The sequence below is a fragment of the Equus caballus genome, chromosome 28 (assembly GCF_041296265.1).
Source record: "Equus caballus isolate H_3958 breed thoroughbred chromosome 28, TB-T2T, whole genome shotgun sequence".
Lineage (NCBI taxonomy): Eukaryota > Metazoa > Chordata > Mammalia > Perissodactyla > Equidae > Equus > Equus caballus.
The window spans coordinates 13,225,354-13,244,708 of record NC_091711.1 but is presented as its reverse complement, the minus strand read 5'-3'; the positions used below and the strand labels follow the sequence as shown (position 1 = coordinate 13,244,708).

Genomic DNA, 19,355 nt, shown 5'->3' with positions numbered 1-19,355 from the left:
TTGTAGTATTTGAGAGTGTTTGCGAAGTTCTAGGAGAATGTTTCTCTTTTTCCCAAAAATAGGTTTAAAGATGATTTAATATTTTCAATTTAATGACAAATATTTTACAGAGCCTGAAAGTAAAGAAGTGGGTGGCAGATAATATACAGTATTATGTGCCTCATGTGAGATACACAACAGTTTCTCTTAAGCAAAATGTTAATTTATTTTAACTGAAAACATTTAATTCAATCTATATGTTAACAGGAATCAAAGAATATCAAAAAGTGAATGCCTAAATGAAACACTTCTATTAAGCACAAATAAGATAAAATCAATTTTTATACACAGTAGACACTGGAACTTCATTGATGCAAGGTTCATTTCATTCTTTCATCCATTTCTGGGTATCCCTGTAGGTGCAAAATATCTACTAAGTTGCCATTTTTCTGGTAAGCATGATTTTGAAAGGGAGCAAATCACCTAGCTCAAATCTGAGCCTCGTCCATCAGGCCCGAGCATCTGCTTTTCAGTGCAACTTTGCTGTTCTCTTGTTGATGTTTGACTTCATTTGATCCCCACAACAATCATATCATATAGAGCATTCTCTCCTTTTTACAGACAAGGAAACTCAGATAACTATATACCATAAGTGGCAAAGAATTTGGGCATTTGCAAAGATCTCAGGATATATTTTTTGCAAATGTCAAAAATCTACTGTTTTTAAAAAGTGCAACATTCTGTTGTAGAATTATTAATACATTCAAATCATTTTATTTCATTCTTCATTGGCGAAGCAGCAGCATGAAAAGCAAAATAGCACGCAACTTCAATAGTATGCATATACATCTCAAAAATTAGACATTCATGAGACAGGGAATAGCTAACTAAATGTTAAATACTAAAAACATACTTAATAACAGTTTTAATGGTATAAAAAATAAAAGCCCATGATATCCCTCTGCTATTTAGCAACTGATGCTACAGTTCCCCATTCCTTATTACTGGGATAACTATTATATGTATTTATATACATATGTATGTGTTGCATTTTTTCCTTCTTTTTAAAGGCATTGAATTTAAAATTCTTTCTTCTGTGCAAGGCATACTCTTCAAGAATAAAAGCTTCTGTGATAGACACTTTAATATACTGTTCAGAAGAAAAGAACTTAGGACTGGAATAAGAAAGACCTAGATTTAGCCCAGTTGTTAATGTGAATTCACTATATTGTTACACCAAATGAATTTGTACAAGTCACACAGCTTCTCCAGTTAACTGATACTCTTGCAAAATGAAGGGAATTTGCAATAACATCCCTAATATCCATTCAGGCTATAAATAATCTAAAATCTTCTAATTCCATGATCTGTCTCTAAGCACACCACTCTTTATGACTATCCAGATGCCAATTTTAAATGATTACATTTACCAAGCTGTAGAGATAAAAGAATATCTTAATTTGGATAGTTATAACAGACTTGGCAAATAAAAAATAACTACTGAGTGAAACTGAAAGGAATTCTGCAAAATAACCTTCTAGTTGATGACAATATCCCAGGTCTGTGGCATGTAGCAATTATATACATAACAGCATTTCAGCTGAACAACTTAAAATCATTTGATTCTCCAAAATAGAGAAAATCAATAAATCTAATTTTTCCATGGAAATTGTATATATTTTGTACCAAGTGTTAAATTGCCATGTCCCAATAGTCTGAAAAATACATTATTATTAAACAGTATCAATCCACCCTGTGCCTAAATAATAGAGATAAAAGTTAACTCCATTCAATGTTATGATGTTGCACAGAGCTCCCGGAATCCAAGTTCAGTTCCACTGGCATGTGCAGTCGATGGGTTCCTGGAGAGTGTGCATGATTTCAGTGCCATTTCCCGAGCAGTACAGTGGCACAGTCAAGTTCCGCACTCCATTTTCACGACAACACTTGCAGAATCTTAGATGGCTCTCAATATTGATGTTATATATGGTAGCTGATGGGCATTTTCCATCACAAGATGCGACATTTATCTGTAAGGAGAGACAGTGAGGGAAAAAAGCTTAAAAATTTTAAAAACTGGCTATTTGATTCTACTAGGAAGTCAAATGAAAGCAAGACTTTCTGCCTTATCACTTACTCTCAAGCTTCTGTATTGCAGAGATGGCAAAAAAATACTAGGTTGTAACTTAGTAACTCAGATAAGTCAAAGAGATTCATGGTGATGCCCAACACAGCAATTCTGATGTAACTCAAGGTATGAAATAAGACACATAACTAAACAGGTGTATGGACTATATTAATCACCACCTAATGATTCTCTCTAACCTATATTATATCATGGCTCAAATAGACTATAGAATTAGATAGGTCATATTAAGGGGGTGAAGTTAGAACTAGGACTATTTTTGCTGAGTAAAATTGCATAGTCAGGAAATGTAGTCAAATGTATTTAAGCTTAATTTCCATCTCTCTGGATTGCAATTATCGTTCAGAATTGTTGATTATTTATGCTAAGAATAATTCACATTGTTTCACAAACAGAATATTTTAATATTAGAATGTGGGAACAATCTCAAAGTTAAATATTGTAAGTGTTGGCATTTCGTTGGCTTACAAACTTATTAGTGCCAAGATACACATACTTTTAAAAGACACGTGTGTTTTATGTAACAAATGATACTTTTCCACTTACAGAGCTTTGACTTATACAGTCCTGTCTCCTTATAATTGATTTAATGATCACTCTCTGACATATTCTTTCTTCTCGTTTGCCTGATAAAATATAAAAAAATTTATTCATCAAAAGGCCGATTTCAAATTGTTTCTTAATTTAGTTAAACACATGAATATATTTAAAATAGAAAATTGATATATTTTTATAAAATATATTCCTATATCAAGATATACTAAAATGTTACTCTTACATATTTTATGTTCAATATTTATATTCACCTTCTAAATAGATTCTCTCTTATATTTTCTAGCTTTATACTCATCTCTTTAACTTATTGTCCTGGAATGATTGTCATAATTATAAACAAAAATATTCCACACATGCAATAATGCTAACACCAACCTGTGTGTGGTGTATAGATAAATCGACAGACAAAATATATACTTAAAATTCTAAAAATATAAAATAATTTTTAGAATGAATCATGGCATGTAGAAGTAAATATACATATACATAATCAAGGCATCTGTATATATATTCATAAATCTATTTTAAAATTAAAAACTGATAGATTTAAAACCACATTATCGTCATGGATATTAATATAAAATCATGCATGAATGTAATTGAATTATTTATCAACTATGTCGAAAGTTATGGATGAATCATATTACACTTGATTTTATGGCTCTGAAATGACCTCTTTGATTTCAGATGAAAACAGTTTCTATTAATTAATGTTACATTAATGTGCCTCTGTGTGTGATGATTATCACTTGATAATACACCCAAGAATATATATTTAATGCTCTATGATAGTAGATGCAACCCCTGAATCAGGATGCAAAAGACCAAGGTTCTTCCTTCACTCTGTTACTAACTTGCTTCGTCACTTCAGGAAAGCCATTGAATCATTCTGCTGAGTTTCCTTGTTTGCAAAAGACTGGAATTAGATCTCCAATTTTCAAATGAGTTTTTAAATAAATGCTTTATTTAAATAAATGCTTAAATGAATTTGCCACACGTAAAGTATATAAAAATTAAGCTACTCTGGATGAAGTGGAGATAAGTAGCAAAGATTGCCTGAAATTAAACTGTCCTTTGTCAAGGCCACCCATGACCTCCAAATTGCTAATTTCAAAGGTCACATCTCAGTTCTCATTCTACTTGACTTCTCAGCAGCATGTGACCCAGTCCATCACTCTCTCCTCCTTGATAATGCTTTCCGCACTTAGCTTCCAGAGCACTCTGGTTTTCCTCCCATCTCATTTGTCGCTCCTCCTCCATCTCCTAGGCTTGTCCTTTCTCTTTTTCCTGACCTACCACTGTATTGTGGCCCAAAGCTCAGTGTTGGTGGCAGAGGGCAGTCTGTTTTCTACCTTATGATGCTTTCACTCCATGGTTCCTTCATTAGCCTTCTATTCTAATGTAAGTTTAAGAATAAAGAAATCATCTTTAACATGACCTATTAGGTGCCTTCCCTCTTTGTTCTATCACCTTTGTCCCCGTGCTATAGGCGCACTTGGCTATTTCCTCCACTTTGAATACTCTTCACTCTTTCTGGCTGGCTTCCCAAGGACATTCACTCTCTGCTCAAATGACACCTCCTCATAGAGGCATTCTCTAACTACCCACTTAAATTAGCAACCCAGTTCCCCTCACTCTCCATCCCTTTTTTTCTGCACTGTTTTTCTTTATATCACTCATCACTGCCTGACATAATAGTATATATTTACATATTTATTGTTTCCTCCTCTTCTAGATAACATGCACTGTGCACACAGATATTGTTTCATTCACTATTATAATCCCAGTGCCTAAAAGAGTGTCTGGTACCTGAGAGGCACTCAATAAAAATCTGTTTAATTCATTCGATGAATGAAACTGGGACAGCATAAATTTATTGTTAGTTGGCCAAATCTGTTTGTACTAATCATCTCCTATTCATTACACAGAGACTTTATTGTAACAGATTTTGTTTAGCACAGCACCCACCATCCACATCTACAGTCTCTCTGATACAGCCTGGTCACCAGAAAGCAGACTGCAGGCAAGGGTTCTCTGACACCAAAGCAGAAATACATCACAAGTTCTTATATGTCCAATGAGAGAAACAGGTGGCTTGTTATTATTCCGCAACTTCAAAGAGCTTGGCAAAATTGAAAGATCCTGGGACCAGGCACTGGAGAGGCCTAAATCTATGACTGACTAGTGCGATCAACTTTTCTGAATCTTCATTTCCTCATCTGTAGGGGAAACCACACCTACCTCCCAGAACTGTGGTGAAGAATAATTGTAGCGCTGTCTGCAGTGGGCTTAATAGTGTTGATGTGTGGCAGGAAATGAATGGTAGCAATATGATCAGTCACACAGATCCTGTTCACCCTCAGATAACATAAATGTACTCACTTCTCTAGTAATTAACATGGGGCTACAAATCCAAGGACTTCATATTGCAATATGATTCTATTCCTGTATCTCACACCTAAAGAAGAGTCTAGACTTGAGGGAGCAGAAGGAAAGAGAAATGAGATCATAAAAATATAAGCTTGCTCAGATTCTGGAGCCTAAATTTCATTCCTTAAGTTCCTGATACAATGACTATTTGATACATATTAGTTTACATTTGACTCAGAGAATATTGAATAAAAAAATTGCTTATTTCTAATGAGCATAAAATTTTTAATTAGTTTGTGTCTGAGCTCTAGCAATTAAAAATGCACAAGTGCTTTTTTTTATACATTATATTACCCACAAAAGTCCCAACAAGATAACTGTTATAGGTTGAATTGTGTCTTCCAAATATTCCTATGTACCTCAGAATGTGACCCTATTTGGAGACAGGGTCTTTTCAGAGGTAATCAAGTAAAAATGAGGTCATTAGGGTGGGCCCTAATCCAGTATAACTGACATCTTTATGACCGGAAATTTGGAAACAGATAAGTGGATCAAGAGAACACCAAGGGAACATGAAGGCAGTCATCTACAAGCCAAGGAGAGAGGCCTGGAACACCCCTTCCCCCGCAGCCCTCCGAAGGAACCGACCCTGCCCACTTCTTTGTCCTAGACTTCCAACCTTCAGAACTGTGAGCCAATAAACATCCGTTCAGTCATCCAGTTTGTGGTACTTTGTTATGGCAGCCCCAACAAACTAATACAATAACAAATTAGACATCAAGCCATCTTACGTTGAACTTTTTTGTTTGTGATGGGTGTCTACGTATGTGTTGGATTTGTTTTTTTATAACTCATGTAAAGAAAATCTCTGTCATACTAGCCCTGCCAATGATCAACAGACATCAGTCAGCCTCTGTCCTCTCCCAAAACTTATCCTGGGGATGTTCCAGAGTATCACTAGTGCTTAAGAAGCAGGCTGTGCAATCAAGTCTGGAATTGAATCCCATCCTTCACAAGAGGTATGACTCGGAGAGTTACTTACCCTCGCTAAGCTGAAAGTCAGGATGAATGCAGAACCTATTTCATTGGAATTTTGTGAGAAATAAACAGCCTGTAGAAAACTTAGGATAGTTCCTGATTTATACGCTATTATGTTCAATAGTATATATTATAATTATGTTGTATCAATTTTTTAACATATTTTAATATTCTGTTCCATATGACTATCAGCTTTAAATACACAAGACCATTTTTACATATTTATGGGATTTAGTCCTTGATGAAAAAAGTTCAGAAATCTCACTTGAGAAGCCTAATAATTTGTATCTAAGAATCCAACCCTCCATTATGGCATTATTAACCTGAAGTGTATTGTACCCTTTTTTCTGAAAGCTTCTCTAAACAATTTTAAAATTATTATCTGTGCCAAATTTCCTAAAACTTCTATTTTTATTTTGACATAAATTCGTAAATACTTTAAAAAGAAAAAATGAAAGTGGTTGCATGAATACCGCTCTATTCTATTTTAGTCCTTAAAATCATTAAAAATTACTGAGAAATAAACCTTATAATTCAAATTAATCTAAAATATATTGCATGCACATAACTTTATCAAAATAAGTATGAGAAGTTTTATATGTAAGGTTTAAATACAATTCACTAAACTGGCATTTCTCAAATGTATTATACAGAATCATAGACTTGTTCAAAAAGGTTTGGAAACTACTGCACTCTACATCCTTATTGGAGTCACAGTGCCATTCTCATCAAAATCCACTTTGTGTAGTTCAGTGTGTTCCAAGCATGTTTGACCCTAGGGCACCTTTGAGCTTAAAACCTATTAATATTCTATTCTATACCCTTGGTAAATGCAACATTAAAGAAATTTCTAATACATAAGTTAAAATTCATCCTAATTAAAAACACTTTACTCATACTCCAGAAGATAAAGACTAAGTACAAAATAATCAACCACATGACACAAAAACATTTAAATAATATATATTATAGCATTTGCTTCCCTCCTTGCATCATAAGAACTGAATTTTATGAGAAAAATCATAATCACAGTGAGCAATTAAAATTAATCTATCAAATTAATAGATGTAATAGGTCCTCACTTACAGATCTTGCAACAGCCTTCATTATAGAGCTTTACAATCCCTTCATTCTAGGAGGAGAGAAGGAATAAAGTCAAAAATCACAGAGTTCGTTTATTTCCTCTTAGACTAGAAATAGAAAACTAAATTTCTCAATATTTTTATTAAATACCACAAAGCCTTTATAGGAAAATGATTGGAATTTAACTATTTCTAATAAGAATTTCTTTGTTTTTAAAATTAGGAGCAGATATTTTGTTTAAAATTTTATTTATTCATTAGTAATATGAAAAGGAGCACAAAAAGATTAACTTACTTAAAAGAACACATTATAAATACCATAAAAAAATTTCTTACCAAAGCAAAGTACTAATAGGCACTCTAAATAGAGGCCATTATGTTTTTTAAACTCCTCAAAATAATCCAAACTATGCTATCAGACTAGACTGAGTTCCTGAAAATAACTGAAGTGCTAAAATGACATATCTTTTTCTGTAATATTTTATTATTCAAAAAAATTCTCCACTTCAGGATGACTCTTGCCAAAGACAAAATTAAGGAAATTTTGTTGATTATCTTTTGGAATTCTTACAATAAGTTGTTAATTGCTTTTAGTTACTTGCTAATTGCAATTCAAATAAAAGAATAATTTACTTTATAATAGTGAATCTGTGAAATAAGACGATGCCTAAGATTCTTCCAGGAGATGGAATTCTATTACTTTAGTACATATGATATCTATCTAACCAGCCTGCTAGCTAGCCATCACCTGTAAAGGGGCACGTCTCGGAAAAAACAAAATCAATGAGACCATGCTATTTCTCTACACTCAAGAAAAACATCGCCTCACACAACAGAGCAAAGCTCAACTTTCATTAGGGATTATTATCTTCTAAATAATTAAAGCTACAAAGAATCTTTTTTAAAACTTGTTATCATTTTCAAAAATCTACTCTCTCAATGGACTCTTCTCTGAGAGAACAGGGAACTGGGAGAGCAAAACTAAAGGGTCAGTAATGCAGTGGCCTGTGCTCAGAGAAGCCAGGACAAGCTTCACTTAGGCCAGCATGCATCAAAATTGAATGCCATCATAAATCCGGCTGTGTGCTTAAGAAAGAGAAAATTGGCCAACCTCTGATTGATTAGTTTATTAATCTAAACTGAAAGAAAGACTAGGTCTGCTGATCAAATGAGTTTTCAATAATTCTTTGGTCTACATATTAAAAACCTAGAGATAACATAATATCCATTCAGGAAGAGTGAAAATTATAAGAAACACCATACATAACTCAAAATAGCAAACTGAGGGAATATAACAGAGCTTTTATACATCCATAAAAATAAAACATTCACCAAAATAAGTAAGCTACAATGTCTGTATTTATGACCTTGGAAAGCATATTAATGTGTATTTTCTAAATTATATTTAACACTAATTTTCTTAGATATAACAAAGTACAAACCATTTTGCACTCTGTCTCATTAAAAGGAGGACAGACCATACTGTAGTTCAGAATCATTGTCCCTTCATCCGTCTTCACACACTCGTACGTGGAGCAGTTATAATGCCAGGTACTCCCCTCCTAAAAGTAAACAAGAAAGTTGCTGTTTTGTTTATTAAAATCTGCTACATTTCTTAAGAAGAATATTTCCTATTCTACTGAATCAAAAGTCAAGTCAAGACGTAGAGAGGCTCCTGTGACATGAAATTTACATCTGGAAATGTCCCAAAATGTATCTAAAATGGTTAAAAATACATATGCATGTAATGTGTGTGTGTGTTTGGTTTCATACTAGAACTGAGATGTTAATGTGAAATAAAGCAACAGAAAGAAGCAAATAGGTATCTGTTTCTATTAAAAAATTAGCTATTTAATTTGGCCAAGTGTCAAAGGTCTTGCTCTAATATTTCCTCACTAATTATAAAACAACAAATCATACTACTTAATATGCCTCCCTTCTTGAGATTTGTTTATTCTTCCTTCCACTCCCTTATCAGCAAAAAATTAAAAAGTCTTTGGATGATAGTGATTAGTGACTTAGGGTTCTAGTTTTTATACCTTATGGTTATTTAAAAACCTATTCCTATTCTTCTAACAAATTTTTAAACATAATAACTGCTTATTTCATTCCTGACTTCAGAATTCTTATTTAGAAGTAAAGTCAGCTGAAAATAATTATTATGTAGTTATTGGGCAGTAATTGTTGATCTATATTTTATTTTATAACTTGCATTTTTAAATGCTAGTCAAACCCTGGCTTGAAGATTCCTTAGGGACCAGTAAAGAATTTTGACAAACTTTTTTTCTCTAGATTCTGTTTTAACTTATGGATATCTTCAGGTATTCTATGAACTTCAATTGGAAATTATCTACAAGTCCAGGTCTAAAAGAAGATAAAATATTCAAATTCAAATAGTAATTCTAATATTCAATTCAAATAGTACTATAAAATTTATCTGAAATAAAAAATTAGTTGTACCATAGAAATTACATTTCTAGGTAACTAAAGCTTATCTTTGAAAGAGCCAAGAGTTAATGATCCTGCTGTATATTTACCTATATTGCATACTTGCTGTGTTCTTAAAAAATATTCAGAACATAATTTAATTTTTTATTCAAATTTCAGGGATAATACTGAGAATACTAATTATATATGCCAATCGTTCCTGGATTATTGACATCTATAGAGTTTATGTTGCCCTGTTACCAAAATCTCCAAATTACTGTATTTTTTCAAGTAGTCTCTGATTCCTTTTCTCTCACTGACACCTACACCTCCTCATCATTTTATGTTTCCTTTTTCAAGACTCTTTCTTTAGAAAATATATTACAAAACAGATAAATAATATCAACAAGACTGTTTAAATCAATAACACTACTTTGCACATAATGGTAAAACAATAGGCTATGGCACAAGAAGATAATTGTTCATCTTTCTTATTTAATAAAATGTACAGAATTGGAGATATCTGTTTTTCTTTGGGTATCTCAGCAATCCTATGTAATTAAGAATATCAGAAATAAGACCTCCAGAAGATTAAACTGTTAATGGGAAAAAATTAAGGATAGCAAAATAAACTGGAACTACCTTCAGGTGATGTAAATTATAAACAGAATTTGTGACCCTCCTAAATCTGGTGGCGTCACTAACAACTGCACTAATTATGAAGTTCTCTTCTCCTGTTCTAGGCAGGGAGTAGGTCAGTCTGCACACCTGTCAGAGTTATTATGAGATAATGGGAGAATTCTGAATAATTTTATTGTTTTTGATGGAAAGATGTGGTATAACAATGACTTTTAGAATCATATTTTTTTAAATTGTCAGATATTCTAAAACTTTTCTCTTATTTATCCACTTAAATCTTCAATATGTGAAATAATAAAGTGCTAACATCTTGGATTTCAGATTTCTATTAAAATGCTTCATTTCAAGTGAGTGGAAAAAAACCAATATTGTTCTTTCCATTTGTAATGATTAGAAATACGCATTTCTCAAAGCTCATTCCTCACATCTGGAAAAAAGTGAGGATCTATGATAAAATAAGTTTGAGAAATGAGTTAAACATGTTTCCTTACAACAGGAATTATCAGATACTTTAAAATTTAACAAATGTAACCGTGTCTTGTGTGTTGTCAGTATGCTGTATATGGGTGTGTTCATTGTATGTAGAACTCTATATGATTGTGTGCATTTTTCAAACTTATTTGACTTAAGAACATCTTCTTTAAAAAGTGGCACAGAGAGCTAACCTCCAAGGGATACATTTTAGGAAATAAGGAATTCATACCTCATATATAACTGATGTTCCATTTTCCCTTTGAAATTTGCAGGACACATTTTTGCAGGTACCACAACAGTCATAATCACTTGGAGATGGAGTGTATACCTGGTGCTGTGCATAATGATAATACATTAAATTAACCACACAACGATACTAATATTTTAATGAATTAGTTCTCGATGTGCTGCCCATATAACTATATGCTCTCTCAGAACACCTGGAAGCATTTCTAAGGTTGAATTTGAGGCACTTCAGATAATAGTTGACTTTATGTGGCTATATAGGAAGTGAAGCAAATGATATCCTTTACATCTACCAGCCAAGATTCATCAAGTAGGTGTAACAACCTCAGGTCAAGCAAGCTGTAATAGTAAGACCCCTGAAGCTCAAGGTTATACACAGAAAAAGGAAAGTCTGCATTATATAGATATATTAGACATTAATAGATGACAGAAGAATGATTTGAGTATATATTCTTGACTTATGGAGTAGTCACTAGTTCAAATTCTATAGCTGCCATTTTAAGATCGATTAACTCTCACCAGAATGACTTATAAAGAATACTTACAATGTCACATTCTTTTGAACAATTCACCATTGTAAAATTCAGAGTGTGAAAGCCTGTATGGTTATCTTTTTCTTCCAGACACTCTATTGTATAACAAAAGTCTCCTTCCAAATACTTTATCATAGATTGGCCAGGATTCAATACTGATACTTCTTGAAATACGCACACATCATCCTTTTCTAAGAAAAAGAAATAGTCAACAAGAAAGTACTATACTGAGGATTTTATTAATCAATCACTGGAACTTTTATTTCAGTCTATGTTTTCATTATGATGTGGAAATTTTTCAAAACCAATGAAGATCTTCACCTTTATATGTTGTTAAATAACTCAAGAGCTTACTTAATAATGAATGCAGCACATTTATTCCTTAACCTACAATGAGAAATTAATCTGTAAACTCAACTGCTGTTAAATGTTTGAACTTCCTCCAAAAGCTATACTTTATAGCAGATTCCAGAATTTTTTTTTTTTTTTTTTTTTTTTTAAGATTTTATTTTTTCCTTTTTCTCCCCAAAGCCCCCCGGTACATAGTTGTGTATTCTTCGTTGTGGGTTCTTCTAGTTGTGGCATGTGGGACGCTGCCTCAGCGTGGTCTGATGAGCAGTGCCATGTCCGCGCCCAGGATTCGAACCAACGAAACACTGGGCCGCCTGCAGCGGAGCGCACGAACTTAACCACTCGGCCACGGGGCCAGCCCCCAGATTCCAGAATTTTATACCTAAGAGATCATCAATCTACTTGCTGTTCCCTCTTCCGGAAACAAGACATGACCATTTTGGGGAGTGGATATAGATGGAGACTCATCGAAATCAATAGTAGTAGGTCTCTTCATCATGGGACCGTGTGACATTTTATGGTTTTTAATTGTTATTTTGAGAGAAAATTTTCAACTTTATTGTCTTGCAAAATAAATAGTTATATAAATAATACTTCCTGATGAAGGTAGCTGATTTAATACGCTCTCATACCCTTAAAGGTGGTATATTGAGGTGGGCTAGACTAGTGATGAAGAATTCAGCTCAGAGGCTCTTTGTGACTCACCAACACTGAATTTGGGCCTTATTTCATATAAAAATACATAAGTTTCAAGTTGTTGAATGAAAGTTTTATTTTTTATTAACCTACGAATACTTAATATGAAGATTTATTTCGTAGAAAATTAACTCTGCACTTTGCAAAATTAACATCAATAATAATAAAACAATGAGCAAAAATCTCACTTTTAGATGTTGCCTACTTTTTAAAAATTAAATATTATTTAAATATATTAAAAAGAACTCTAGTATCAACTTTAAATTCTGTCAAGCCTCTGAAAAAGTATTCATTTTTCTCTCCTATTATCAAATTTCTCAGAACATTTAGAGATATTACAAAAGAAGAAACTAAAAAATAATAGACATTTTTATACTCAAAAGCTGGTGAATGGCTTAAAATATGTAACACATCTCAAAGAAAATCATCTTTAATTTGTTAATTATCAACAACAGACACCAACAGTATTCACTATCATTTAAAAGTTACAAAAAGCATAGTTACCACAGAGATACTTCACACATCCACAATCACTCTGAAAGTTACGGTCTATTGTAGTAAATTCTCCCTATTAGAAAGATATTGTTATTATATGATGGATCGTATGGCTTATTACATGACAATCATAAAGAAAAATACACCATGTAACATCTAATGAGTTCTCTACCACACAGCCAAACACATAGCATGGGCTTAATAAATATTTGATAATAAACAGGCTTGGATTAACCCAGTGGTCGTTTAATTAGCAGCCCATGGAAGAAATTTACAATAAATAATGTGATCACGGATCACTCAGTCTCTCTAAACTTTAATTTCCTAATCTATTAAATGAGTGAAGGTGGATAAGACGATCTTTATGGTTTGTCCTAACTTTAAAACTATATTGTTTGATTCTGAGCTTCTAGTGGGCAATTGGAAATAAGAGAACACTTGCTAACCCTGGAAGCTTCACTTACTGGAAATGCTCTTGATCTGTTCTATAGAGCTGGTCCAGGGCTCTGGTGTCTGCATGCAAGCAAGGCTACTACAGCATATAAAACAGGAGAAGAGTATAGCGCAGTGATTAATAGCACAGACTCAGGGATGGGAACGCCCGTGTGCCAATCCTGGCTCTGCTACCTGCTTGCTGCGTGATGTAGGACAGGTTACTTAGCCAGTCCACTCCTCACTTCCCTCATTTGTAAAATGGCGAGAATAATACTGCCTACCTCTTAGGAATGTTGAGAGAAATAAATGAGTCAATACATGTAAACAGCTTACCAAAGGGCTGACACACAGAAAGTACTATATAACCTTTAGCTGTTAGCAAATTGTTGCCATGACCAGTGCTTAAACTTTGCCCAATTAGGAATAGTTTAGATTCCTCTCAAGAGTAGGACCAGGCTTAAAAGTTTCAAGAACTGCATTTTAAACATCACTTTTTATGGCTGCATTTAACTTTCATATGACATTAGTAATAAAACCAATTTGATTCTTGACACAAAAAATGATTCAAATAAATTCATTGTAACATATAAAAGGCACTTTTCCCCATAAACTAATAATATCTTACTTTTCATAGTCTTTTATAAGGTGTAGTTTCATAAACATTAACTCATTTGATGTTTTATGACTTTTAGTCATTACGCAGTTCCAATGGGATTCGAAATAAAGTGTTGTAGAAATATGGAGTTAAAAAATAATAATAAATCAAGTTCTCTCACTGCACGCCTACTCCAAAAGATTAGATAAGGAGGTATCAGGCTCACACCAACCCTTTTAAGTCACTTACCCACCTCTTCTTCAACAGTGAAAGCCACAATGCCCACTGTGTCCTCCCAAGCTTTCGTTTAAATCTTCTATTCTCCCCATCTATACTCATTTCCTGTGAGATCTTATCCATATATTTAGTCAAACTTTTATTCTTACCCAATTTCACCTAGAGGAAATATCTCCTTGACTCTTCTGCCAATACCCAGTATTACATCAAATATCGTGGTATTTTTTACTCTCAAGCATGCACTTCTCTCCTTTAAAGTCAGTAGCAAAATCACCTTAAGTTGTCTCCACTTTTGGGCTATTATGAATAGCGTTGCTATGAATATTCATATACAAGCTTTTGCATGGACATATGTTTTCATTTCCCATGGGTATATATCTAAGAGTGGAATTGCTGGGTCATATGGCAACTATATATTTAGCCTTTTAAGTAACTACCAGATTGTTTTTCAAAGCAGCTGTGCCATTTTACATTCCCACCAGCAGTGATGAGGGTTCCGATTTCTTTACATCATAGTCAACATATATTATTATCTGACTTTTTAGTGGGTGTGAAGTGCTATCTTACTGTAGTTCTGATTTTCATTTAACTGATAGTTAATGAAGTTAAGGATCTTTTCTGGTGCTATCGGCCATTGTATACCTTTACGTGGACAAATGTCTAGGTTTATCTATACAACAGAATATAATTTAATAGTAAATAGGGATGAAGTACTGATACATGCTATAACATGGATGAACCTTGAAAACTTTACGCTAAGTGAAAGGAATCACAGAAGACTACATATTATATGATACCATTTAAATGAAATATTCATAATAGGCAAATCTATAGAGATAAAAAGTAGGGTAGTGGGGCCGGCCCAGTGGCATAGTGGTTAAATTCGTGTGCTCTGCTTTTGCAGCCCAGGGTTCACAGGTTCATATCCCGGGCACAGACCTACACACTGCTCATCAAGCCATGCTGTTGCAGCGTCCCATATACAAAATAGAGGAAGATTAGCATAGATGTTAGCTCAGGGACAATCTTCTTCAAGCAAAAAGAGAAAGATTGGCAACAGACGTTAGCTCAGGGCCAATCTTCCTCACAAAAAATAAAAATAAAAATAAAAAATAGTAGATTAGTGATTTCCCAGAGCTGGGGAGGTTGGAGGGAAATAAGGAGTGCCTGATAACAGGTACAGAGTTTCTTTCTGGAGTGATGAAATTACCCTAAAATTGATAGCATTGAGGGTTTCACAATTCTGTGAACATCATAAAAACCATTGACGTGTATACTTTAAGTGGCTGAATTGTATGGTATGTGTGATATTTCAATAAAGCTGTCATTAAAAAAGAAATACTGCAAAGGCCTAACATACACTCTTTACGTTGAAATACATTTGTGGTCTGTGTGAATAAACCACACACGTGATTTTAAAAAGATGTATCTTCTTTTTATGTTTTATTTATTTATTTATTTTGAGGAAGATCAGCCCTGAGCTAACTACTGCCAGTCCTCCTCTTTTTTGCTGAGAAAGCCTGACCCTGAGCTAACATCCGTGCCCATCTTCCTTTACTTTATATGTGGGACGTCAACCACAGCATGGCATGCCAAGTGGTGCCATGTCCACACCCAGGATTCAAACTGGCGAACCCTGGGCCACCGAGAAGCGGACCACACAAACTTAACCACTGCGCCCCCCAGCCGACCCCAAGACATATCTTCTTAAACACTGAAACTAGCATGTAGCCATCATTCAGAGTGAGGATTCAGGAATGATGGGTCAGGTCAATGTGTAGAACCATGAATATTAAAAATAAATTATGATGCATGCGCGGTCACATATATTCAGGTAAGATGTTCAAGGATACTGAAGCTACTACTTATGTTTTTGTGCCAGCACAGTGCTAATATAGAATATAAGAGGCACTCAGTACATGTTTGTAACGTTGGGTAATGTCAAAGTTTGATTCAGAATTAATATTCAGACCTTGAAAGTTGAGCTGGAAATAAGCTAGATGGGCCAGCACCTAGCACAAATGTTGGGGAAGGAAAAGAACAAGGGAAAGGTAGAATGGTAGAAACTCACTAGAAGAAAAAAAAAAACAGGAAAAGGGAAGGACAGACAGGAATTAGTTGGTTGATTGGAGGTCAGACCAAGACAAGCATTAAAGTTCCAAAAGAAGGCAGAGGTAAGGCAACAACCACATCATGGTAAAAGAGTGAACATAGAGGCTTCCACCCAAAGAAGCTTCAAAGGACCCAGAACACAGGAGGCACAAAATCCCATCGGAGGAAGGCCTAAGTTCATATTGTTGTGTTGGAAGTTACTGAAATGCCTCAAAATGCTGTGTTGCCAGGGGCGCTCTGAATGAGGCTGGGGACAAATGGAATCCCAGGGTCTCCACTCTGAGCTGCATCTCACGACATTAAAGTGTTTGTCCAAGGACCCAGTACTCTTGGACCCTTTGTGTGTGAGCCTTGTAACCTGAAAGAGTTTTTAGGTATCTCCCTCTCTCTGTCTCTCATACACACACCCACACATCCACATTTGTAAAATATATTACAAAGGGCCAAAGTCTTCTCTTTTGCTCTTGAATTCAACCTCTCTTGCTCCACCTCACTATACGCAAGGTCCTCATTCATGAATGGCTGTACTAGGCTCTTGCTGATCTCCTATCATCTAATGTTGTCATGCCCTTACCCTGCTACACAGGAATAGCAACATCTGCTCCCTCAAACATCATTTTCATCCTAAGTCCCATCCTATGCAGGAACCTTTCCATCTCCTATCATATTAAATCTGCACTGAGTTCCTCAGTGTAGGACTGTGCTTTTTAGGTGGCTGGTACCATGACCACACCTAATGGGTTTTCAACAAATGTTGGTTGAAAGAATAACTGAAAACGGTAAATGAGTAAATCAAATCTAAATTCCTCAGCTTTGCCTTTAAAGCCCTCCCCAATTCAACAGTCTTTCGTTGTTCCTCCTCTCTTTAGCTCTTTCTCAAGGAGAGAGAGTCCTGTCTGGACTAGTTCAACTCTTTTCATCTATTATTCTTAACCTATCACTTTCTTCCAAACTTTTCTTGATGCTCACCTTCCTTAGAAAGTTCCACGACGATTTACACTTTCTGGTTAACTTTTGAGTATTGGGTTTATTTTTAATCAGTAATAATTATAGCTGGTAGATATAGAACCCTTTCTATGTGTCAGGTACTAACTATTTCATTTGTATTAATTTATTTCATTCCTATAATGTAAGTATTATTATTATTTTTATATTACAGATGAGGAAAGTGAGACAGAGCTAGAGAGAGGCAAGGCCAGGAATAGAAAGAAAGCAGTCTCCACCTGCTTCTGTTATTGTTTAAACTTATACTTGGCTGCACTTTGTAGGGGAAATGAAAGAGTTAAGGCACAGTTAAGAATAAATAAATACACACAAAATAGCCCTTGGTTTGAGTCCTGGAGGTCTCAGCCAATCATTTACTCTCTCTAGGACTCAATTTTCTTACATATAAAATGAGTTAAAAATACCTACTTGGTGAAGATTCAACGAGATAAATATTAAACGTGCTGTGTAAACTGGGAAGGACTTGAGAAAAACACGCTATCATAATTCTACTCTTTTTGTTAAATGTGTATAAAGTGCACACAAAATAATCAAGTGAGACAATTTTTATGAAAGTTATTTAAAAATTATAAACAAATCATAGATGATAACTCATCATAGAGTAAACATTGGATTAATGCTTTTTAAAATATAATTTAATTTATTTATTTGACATAAGAGCTGTGCATAATTAACGTATACGACTTGATGAAATTGGAGAAAAGTATACATCTATGAAACTGTCAACACAGTCTATGCCACAGACCTGTCCATCACCTCCAAGTGTTTCCTCCCACTCTCATTTATTATTATTTTGTCATAAGAACACGATGTAATATCTACCCTCTTAGCAAATTTTTAATTATGTGGTACAGTATTGTTAACTATACGCTCTATGCTGTGCAGTAGCTCTCTAAGACTTATTGCATAACTGAAACTATGTACCCTACTTTTTAAACAAAACAATGCCATCCTGAGGGGTTCTATTACTTTAAAAAATGTCTCATTTATTCCCCAGAATATAGCTTTGACCTGGAGAGTCTGAATGGGCTCTCTAATGATACACATTGTTTAAGATGGAAAAGAAAAAAAATGTCTTTTGAAAGAAAACTTATCTTCTCTGACATATAGGGCCAGGAATATGTTATGTTTCTCAAGTCTTATATCATGAAGGCAAATAATTCAAGAAAATAAATTCTTGTAAAGCATCATGGACTGCACCTAATGGTTAAATAAGTGACATGTGAGTCATAATTATTATTTCTAAAAATTGAATCTTTGGAATGTCCTTAAGGTTTACATATTCATAGAGAACTCTTAAGAAGCTACTGACAGTTACATGTGTACTCCCCTCCTCCTCCACAGCAGGTGTATTATTCATGCACTTTCTGAAATAATCACTGAGGGCACCTTTCGATATTGAGAAAATATTTTTTCAATGTTTTGTTTCATTTTAAGACCAATGAACTTAAGTAGATATAAAACTAGTAGATTTAGTCACCTGTAAAAAAATAAGATATTGCACTTTCCTACCTCAAGTAAAATGTAAAAGGTTGGCTGCTCCCTAATACTAGAGCACATTACTTTCATCTACTTCAGCACCATTTAATGAAAATAATTCCATTAACTTTGAGAAGAATTCAGAAATGAGAGAGATAAAGGAAGAATAATCTGATTTAGATACGACAAGCCAATCAAAATATGTGTTCTCACCACTTCACAAGTTGGCATAACCAGGTTTTCACAGCTACATTCTAAAAGGCAAAAATCAGAATGTTTATATCGATCAGAATATATTAATTTATTGTAACAAAGCTTTAAAATTTGAAAATTAGTTACCACAATGCCACGTTGGACAACATTGACCAGAGACGTTTTCTTTCGCAAGTTTCATATCTTCTGCACAGTCGAGCAGTGGCTTAGGACAAAGATTTGGCTCACAAACTAAATAGGAATATCAC

The 19,355-nt window shown here is 34.2% G+C and overlaps 1 protein-coding gene across 4 annotated transcripts in view; it reads right to left on the bottom strand.

Annotated features, from left to right (window-relative positions):
* Positions 1 to 1,634: 1,634 nt before the first annotated feature.
* OTOGL (otogelin like) overlaps positions 1,635 to 19,355 on the bottom strand; it is a 172,294-nt gene continuing 154,573 nt past the window's right edge. For 2 of the 4 annotated variants that reach the window (XM_023631363.2, XM_070253898.1), the window contains 9 exons: positions 19,234 to 19,338; positions 19,108 to 19,148; positions 13,041 to 13,104; positions 11,502 to 11,680; positions 10,940 to 11,044; positions 8,613 to 8,732; positions 7,175 to 7,220; positions 2,672 to 2,751; positions 1,635 to 2,009 (listed from right to left, as the gene is read on the bottom strand). In XM_023631363.2, coding sequence (XP_023487131.2) covers positions 1,809 to 2,009; positions 2,672 to 2,751; positions 7,175 to 7,220; positions 8,613 to 8,732; positions 10,940 to 11,044; positions 11,502 to 11,680; positions 13,041 to 13,104; positions 19,108 to 19,148; positions 19,234 to 19,338 — 941 coding nt within the window. In that variant the 3' untranslated portion in view covers positions 1,635 to 1,808. Of the gene's footprint in view, positions 2,010 to 2,671; positions 2,752 to 5,062; positions 5,156 to 7,174; positions 7,221 to 8,612; positions 8,733 to 10,939; positions 11,045 to 11,501; positions 11,681 to 13,040; positions 13,105 to 19,107; positions 19,149 to 19,233; positions 19,339 to 19,355 lie in introns of those variants that run through there. The other 2 variants (XR_011433512.1, XR_011433513.1) reach the window with 2 other exon arrangements.